Raw genomic sequence first — 8,589 nt, 5'->3', positions numbered from 1 at the left:
CTTGTTGTCCACATTCATAACAAGTGACGTCTTGCATTGATGTGGATGCTTCCTTTTTCCTGAAATGTTTATTCTTTTTAGGATAAGAGGAATTTTTATTTTTATTAAAAAACTTACCAAGCTTCTTTACAAGAAGCATAAAGTTCTCATCTTCGGACGTCTCATCATCTTTGTCATTTTTTGAATCAACCTTCAAGGCAATCCCCTTGGACTTCTTTTCTTGACTTTCGTGCTTCTCGAGTCTTCCAAGTTCCAATTCGTGTTCTTGAAGTTTGCCAAATAGAGACGCGGATGTCATCGTTGAGAGACTCTTCTTTTCCGAAATAGCGGTCACTTTCGGTTGTCATTCTCTTGTCAAAGATCTTAGGACTTTCAGGTTGAGATCATCATTGGTGAAGGTTTTACCAAGAGCAATCAAGTGATTTGTTAGATGGACGAATCTCTTTTGTAAGGCAACTATAGATTCACCGGACTGCATGCGGAACATCTCATATTCTTGACTTAGAGTGTTTAGCCTCGATCTCTTCACTTCGATGGTTCCTTCATGTGTTTCTACCAAGGTGTCCCAAATCTCCTTTGCCGATTTACATTGAGATATATGAAAGAACTCGTCCATACTAAGAGCGCTTTGGAGTATTTTGATTGCCTTCTTCTCATTCAGAATCTTTTTCCTATCATCTTCGTCATAAGTGTTTTTCAACTTTGGAGTACCAACTCCATTCACCACATTCACCGGTTTGTATGGACCTTCTTCAACTGCTTCCCATATACCTTCCCCTTGGGCCTCAAGATGTGCCTTCATTCTGATTTTCCAGAAATCAAATATTCTCCGGAGAAGAGTGGGGGCTTGTTGTTACTTCCACCATCTTTGAAAACCGGGTTTATGCTTGCGGAAACCATGCTGGATCTCTAGGAACAAGTTACCTATAACTTGCTCTGATACCAATTGTAAGTTGTAAATGCGCCTAAGAGGGGGGGTGAATTAGGTGGTTAAAAATTCTTCGATCTTGTTTCCGATTTTGGTTATTTTTCGTTTAAGTGCAGAAAAATAAATTGCGGAAAGTAAAAAGACACCGGAATTTATAGTGGTTCCCTTCACACTCCGAAGGTACTCCACTCCCCTTTCGACTCGAAAGAGATTTCACTATAGTTAGAATTATTATACAGCCTACTCACACCAATGGCGATGCTTACTATCTAACCTATAGATAATCAAGTGTGCAAGAACAATCCTCTTGCAACACCAACCCTTGTGTCCAACAATCCTGGATCACAAGTCAAACAGAAATAAATCTTTTTGGTGATTTGAATAAAGTGTAGTATTATCAATCTTCTCTTGATTGATCTTCTCCTTAGATAAATAATTCACTCAATGAATAATATATAAGTGTTCAACAATAAATGGAATGAGATGAAACAAGAATGTTTTAAAAAGTTTCTTCTCAAAAATTTGGTTATGAACACTTTTATGAGATATTGAAAATATGAAGGAGTGATTATTTTGAGTTTTTATGAAAGTTCTTGGAGGTGAATTTTCATTTAAAAAATCCAGAATTTATATTGACAAAACACCTTTTCAAAGAGGTATAATTTTCTTCATAAAAATTAGTGAAAAGGTATAAGCATTTGAAAAATATTTTTCACTGAAACGAACAGTGTTAACCGGTTAACCAAATGGGTTAACCGGTTAACGCATATAATGTTAACTAATGAAGTTCAAAAACAGGGCCGTTAACCGGTTAATCCATATGGTTAACCGGCTAACACTGTTGAAATGCAGAAAAATAGTTTAGGAAAAAAATGTGTTTTTCATTTCAACATGTTAAAAATTGGTTAGGTTAAATATGGAAATGCAAAACATGATTGTTGAACACTTGTATACTAATTTAAGAGTGAATTAGATATACCTTAGAAGTGAATCAACAAATTTGCACAAGTGTTGGCTTGAAAAAGAAGCTTGATCAAAATGTTGCTTATGCATATGTGACTTGATCAATTTGATGCTTTGAATTCTCTTGAAGCTCTTCTCTTTTTGCATTGATACATGTTGTCTTCATCAAAATTCTTTTGGATTGAAGCATGCTTCTACAATTTTGCCATAGAAAATTAGTAAGACATGATGTGCTGTGAAGAATCTCATTCTAACTAAACTCATTTGGGTTAGTTAAAGTCCTTAAAGGGATTTAGGCTTAGCTATAAAAGCCTTTAACTGGAATGAATATTTCCAGAACGAGTAGACACACATATACTCAAGACTACCTGTCTCAACTAAGATCCATTCATGCCAACACCTCTAAAATAGTATAACACCAAATCATTTCTTATAGATGAATCCATTAATTACTTCAACGTTTGATGGCTTATGTACTATAACTGCCACTTATTCAACAAATTTTTTGTTACAAGAATCTAAATACAACATAAATTGTAAACATAATAAATATGTTACAACTCAATTTCAATCCTTCAGACTGCAGCCTTCTCTATAATGATGCTTCTGTGCAAGAAACTCACTTAAATTGTAGTTTACCACACTTGACACCATTATCCAATCGAATATATTATATAATACTAAGATTTGAAATAATATTATGATGCTTCCTCCCAAATTTTATAGTCTCTTCCTTCCCAAGCTGATTTCCATTTTTGGGAATCACTAGGTGGTTCAAAATGACCGGGACCGATCTTCATAGCAACTTTTCCATCTATGATAGCAGCGTAAACATCCCTTTCTGACTTGTGAATTTTAACCTTAGAACATGACGAAAGAAAGGTAAGCGAGTGTTTCAATAATATCGATATCAATGCTTTAAAATAAGCGAGTGTTTCAATAATATCGATATCAATGCTTTAAAATTTGATACTCACAGTGCTCCTGCAGCTGATCCCGTTGCGTTTCCTTATAGAGAGAAGTGCCCCGATTTCGGTTTTATAGTGAGAGAAAATGTGGTCAAAGAACACTGACGGAGTTCCTGGGTGAGTAAGAGTGTAAGCATATCCTTGCATTTCTTTTTCGTGGGGAAATCTCCAGTGACCCTTCAAAAAGGTGAAGCATTGTATTCAAAATAAATTATTCCAATAAAATTTTACCGAGCTATTTTTGAAAGTGGGGGATGTCCAAACCTGTGTAGAACCAGTGTCGTGGTTTTCTATAAAAGTAACAGCGCGAGACGGCCACCATCCAAGAACTCCAGGGGGTTTTCCTTGCTGATCTGACAAGCGCCAATATTCACATCTATCCAATGCCTACAAAGGAGCCGGATTCAATTGATATGTCATCTAGTAAGTGGAATACAATATTCGCCCATAACATTTCTATATACTAGTAAATTTGAAGAGAAATTATTAAAACCATCGAAGTTGAGTGCTTACAGAGTGAAGAATCCCTTTGGTTGTAACATCAAATGCACCAGCACTACCGCCGGCGGCACTAATCCAGTCAACGATCCTCTGCCTGTGTGCATCTTGATTATGATCCATTTCACCATAAGTATAACTGAGGGAATCCCAGTACTCTCCTACGGAAAAGTAAGGTTTGGTTGCATCCATGTAGTCCTTTACATAACCGCCCCAAAATCCTCTTACAAAGTCAAGCCTCCACCCATCGTATCCGATTTCTTCCCTGAAAATGACAAAATTAGAAAAAGATACAATGTAGAAGTAGTGAAGTGAAAAACACACTAAGGACAGGAAATGCATGTGAAAAAGAGAAAGAGTGAGGGTGCTCGAAAAGTGTCCCTACAGATACCTGATACCATATCAATTCTCCAACATTACCGAAGAAACCATGACGAAAATTATGGGGTAATGAAAATGAGGATTTGGAATATAAACCTTAACCAGCATAACCATTCTTTAATATCGTTTCTCACAAAGTCCTGTGAATGATCAATGTTCGGAGCTGCATGAAAATTATCGCCACTACTCTTGTTGCCCCTTCCCTGTATAAAAAAAATATATATTCAATTACCTAATAACATGTTACAAGTTTTGACATATTTTTGAATTGAAGGTTCTCAATCACTGGTAGGGAAAAAAATGCAACTGAAATCGATTGATCTTCAAGCATAAAAAGGAACTAGACATGTTGCTGAGAATATAGGAAAGGCAGAAGAAAGAGCAAAATACACATAAAAACCGTCACAGACAGACCTGAAAATGTGGATCATCGGCTACAACTGCACGATCATCCCAGTTGAGACGACCTCCAAATATGTTCCAAATACCATTTTGATTCTGTTTCTCAGCACATCGGTGATTCAAAACAGCATCTCCTAGAACTTTGATTCCAACTTTATGAAATGTTTTCACCACATCCTTCAGTTCATCAATGCTACCATATCTAATATATACAAAAATATAAAATAAAATAAATAAAAAAACAGTTAATATCAGAAGTTCCTATTCGTAGCTGAAAAAGATTTACCCTCTTCATTTCATGCATAATATAAATCACCACGTGAGAGAATATTGGACACTACCAAAGTGAATCAGTGATAACAACATTGGAAAGTAAGATAGGGTTTTCGATCTTTAAGGGACTTTAATAAAGTACCTAGAATCTAAGTTATATAAATCCCTTGGCATGTATCCTTCGGGTGAAACGGAGTCCGTAGGTGGCGGTAACCAAATCACAGTGAAGCCAAGAGACGATAATTCTGCAGCTTTCTCTTTAAGCTCCATGTACCATCTTCCAGATTTATGAGATTCCCAATTAAATCCTTGGCACACTATTTCATACCCAGTGCCTGTTCCTGACGTTACTTTTGGAGGCAACTCCGGTGACTCAGCTTCCAAAGCAACCTCGGATTCCACAATAGTTTCCGGCGAGAAAGTTGGAATGGAGGTTCTGAAGATACTGTAGGCTTCAGCGGCCAGTCTTTCGATTTCTTGAAGAATGGTTTCCTGTGCCTCTTTGGATTTAGTTTTTCGTCTCTTCACAGATGAAATGCCTGTAACCAAACTCCTTATTTCATTGATTATTTCATTGGTAAACGCAGCATTAGATTCCTCTTCACTTGTCTCTTCGGTCACTTCACTCTTCGCCGCTATCGACTGATCCTCTATGTTGCCAATAGTTAAGCTTCCGGAAGTTGAGAGAGGGACGTAAAAATCATTCCCCTTGTTATTTAACCAAGTATTTCCATTTATCTTAAGAACAAAAAGAAATCCTGAAAATTCTTCTCCCAGAGAGATTTGTACCGAACTTCCCTCTCCACTGCCTCTTGACTACATAAGAGAATGGACAGGCTAATATGTCATAGAACACGAAAGAAAACAAAAAAGACGCAACTCATCACAAGACTACCTTTAATCGAGTTCTCAAAGCTGTATCTTTAAATGCTACGGTTTCCGGTGGATGAGGAGCAGGTGGAGCTTCCCACTTTCTTAAATCATCTCTACAAACTCCCCAATGAAGGAAAGTATCTCCCTGAATATCTGTTTCTAAATCTAAAAGATTTTTACCTGTTTCGGAGCATTTCCTAATTGAGACACTGATAGAGTTATTGACCGTAACTTCCTTGGTTAAAGGTAGTTCTACAGAGAAACCTTCTACTTGACTACTTTCCAGTTTCGGACTTTCGGATTCACTGTTGTTATCTTGAACTTTATCATCGGTTGCTTCTGACTTAAGGAGGGCGTTAGATATCTGCTGCCCTATGTCCCCTGTGAGTGAGGAAAAAACGTGAAATGTAAGCCAGTTCAAGCTCATAAAGAAAGTGTTGTGAGGACACAACCGAAAGGGTATAAAAAAATCGATGAAAAGAAAAAGGAGTGTTCCTAACATATAAGCTCGATGAATGATCGTTTCAAAATTGAGAAGACAAATGGTTCAATATTCCAAGCTTTTATCAACACAAAGATTAAAATTCAACTTAATGTCAGGATCCAAGCAACTTTCATTCTTAGGACAAATAAGATCAACCATATTGTTAAATTTCAAATTTAAGTGAGACAAAATAGAATTTACTGAAGAAGCAAAAGTAATGCATAGTGATTTCAAAATTACCTTGCCCCAAACTAAAGCTTGTTTTAGGTCCTATTATATTAGCATCGTCCTTAATATTGTTGACCAGAGGAACCTTGAAGTCTCTTCCTTTGTGTTGATACCAAGCACCAGTTTCCTCGTCCTGCGTCGACAGAGAGCACCCAAGTTGGAACGAAGCGAAAAAGTAATGAATTTTTTTTTGTCAAAAGGTTCTTAGGTCAACTACATATCCAACACTAGACCTAACATATCCAATTTCTAACTGTAACGACATAAACCTTGAGAACAAAATTAATGGCTGAAATGTCATCGCTAGCTTTAAGACCGATTCTGACTTCATGAAACGTATCATCTTCAGATGGTTTCTTCAACGGTGTTTCTATTGCATAGTCCTGAAAATTTCACTTCATACTCAAACATTATACATGAAAAAAATAACCAACATGTGTCAAATGTGAGATCAAGACAAGTCATGAAACCATTGTCTACCTTTATAGGAATAGATCCAGAAGGTATCATATCTCGGGGAGGTTGATCCCATTCACTGCACATTCAAGCTTACATCTTAAGCATCTTCATTGTATCATTACGATATAGCTCTCGATATGATGCCAAATAAAGTGCATTTTCATAAGATATCACAAAATTAAACAAAATTAAATCCGAACATGATTATCAGTATCTTACAATACACACGAGTTGTATCTTGATTTGATACAAATCCCTAGTGCGTTTTTTTTTTGCACACGAATCTCATCTTCAAACTAAATTGCTTAGGATGAATCCTACATGATTCACTATAATGAATCCTAATGAATCATTACCTAAACTTAGTGTGTCCAATTACTAGCCTAATGGTTGGAATTCCACCCCTTAAAGGTGAATAAGTGGGATATTGAAGGTTCGAACCCGCATCCGTGCACTATAATGTCTATGCACAACTATAACTGAGTTAGCTTAACAAAACTATTACCAATATAGCTTACTATTCATGATAAAATTCGAATCACAATTTAGAAAATAGTTCATCTGAGTGAATGATGATTTGATAACCATGAACTCAAACACCTTATTTAACATGATGTACCTTCCAACATCATCCACACGGGAAACACCCCAATGAAGAATCCACTTTCCTGGTAAATTGCAACCAACAATAAGCTCCAAATTCTTTGAATCCTCCCCCTGATCTAATCTAACAAAGACCTTTCCCTCCACCTGTAGATTCCATTTCAAGTAAGAAAACTAAAAAAATAAAAAAGTAATCAAAAAAGATCTTTGCCTTTTTTATGCACATGTGACTTTCTTTTATAGAACTTGAAAGTACAAGCATTAAATTATTTGAAAGTTTAACATTCTCAGAAAACGTGATGATAATTAACACAAGAATATTGAAAGGCAAAAGGGTGATGATAGAAGATACCAGTTCAATTCTGTTGATGGGATGAGTCTGATTGAAAATGACATCAGAAGACTGAATTGATTCAAGGGTATCAGTATTTGATGCAAAAGTTTGAAACTTTGGAGAAAGAAACTTGTGGGGTGGCTTGAATGTTGATGAACAGGAGTGATATTTGTTATTGGAGGAGAATAATGAAGAGGAAGAGAGAGAGTGTGAATTTGGTTTTAAACGGTGAAAGGAAGATACTCTGTGGTAGTGAGAGAGTTTGAAGTTGAAGAGTGGTTCAGAGAAAACGGTGGTGGAGATGCTCATGATATGGCGGTGACGGTGGCGGTGACGGTGGTGGTGGTTTCTTTTGCAAGACACCTTTTAGTTGGTGTTAGCTTGCAGCAACGGTGGACAAGAAAGAATAATTTATTTATTTATTTGGTTATTAGGAGGGATGAGATTTATTTTCTTTTCTTTTCTTTTTAAAGTAAATTATTGTTGATGGTTTTTTGAGCAAAATAAATATTTAAAAAATGGATGGATAGATTTGTTTTGATGAAAAAGAATGGATATTTATAGAGTTGTCCAAGATGAGTGTACACATGCCGACATGGAAGCAATCAACAAATAATAATGATGGGAAATTTTTGAAAGAATAAAACAAACGATTATCATGTGAAAAAATAATTGAGATTCTCCTTCTATTCTCTTTTTTTTATTCATTGTCAACTCAGTAAAACTTGGAGTTTCTCAAGGATGGGTCTATCCTCCATTTTGAATAATCCTTTTAGATTTTTTTAATACTAATTTTGAGTACTTTCATTTTTAATGTTTTTACTTTTTTATTTAGTTTAGTTTTAGTAATTTTTTAAAAATTATAGAAAAGATCTGTATTAAAATGATTTTCACTAAATAAATCATGCTTTATTTTCACTATAGGACTTGGACATAAGAATGGGAAGAAAAATGAGTAAATTGACAAAATCTCGTGAAACAATTCCATGAAAAAAATGTGTTTCAGGTGAAAAAACGGGTTCGGCCCATTGAACATATCTATTTTGTCCATATTTTTTCGTAGGTCGGGTCAAGATTTTAAGACCACACCCTCTTTAACGCTCGTCATGTCCCGCCTTTTTTTTGCAATTTTTGCGAGTGTGGACATTAACATAACTTTTTGCGAGTGAGCCAAGGTTAAAGCCCATGCCCTACA

General features: G+C 35.9%; 1 protein-coding gene across 1 annotated transcript; it reads right to left on the bottom strand.

The window, feature by feature from the left end:
* Positions 1–2,299: 2,299 nt before the first annotated feature.
* LOC127075223 (alpha-amylase 3, chloroplastic) lies at positions 2,300–7,916 on the bottom strand. The gene is made up of 13 exons (XM_051016715.1): positions 7,413–7,916; positions 7,077–7,207; positions 6,479–6,533; positions 6,268–6,381; positions 6,011–6,131; positions 5,309–5,667; positions 4,556–5,229; positions 4,153–4,342; positions 3,835–3,941; positions 3,373–3,622; positions 3,124–3,246; positions 2,869–3,036; positions 2,300–2,751 (listed from the first exon to the last, which is right to left on the bottom strand). The coding sequence occupies exons 1-13, from the start codon at positions 7,701–7,703 to the stop codon at positions 2,590–2,592; spliced, it is 2,745 nt and encodes a 914-aa protein (XP_050872672.1). The 5' UTR covers positions 7,704–7,916; the 3' UTR covers positions 2,300–2,589.
* Between the last annotated feature and the right edge of the window lie 673 nt (positions 7,917–8,589).

Source organism: Lathyrus oleraceus, chromosome 4 (genome assembly GCF_024323335.1).
Source record: "Lathyrus oleraceus cultivar Zhongwan6 chromosome 4, CAAS_Psat_ZW6_1.0, whole genome shotgun sequence".
Classification (NCBI taxonomy): domain Eukaryota; kingdom Viridiplantae; phylum Streptophyta; class Magnoliopsida; order Fabales; family Fabaceae; genus Lathyrus; species Lathyrus oleraceus.
This window is presented reverse-complemented; position numbering and strand designations above follow the sequence as displayed.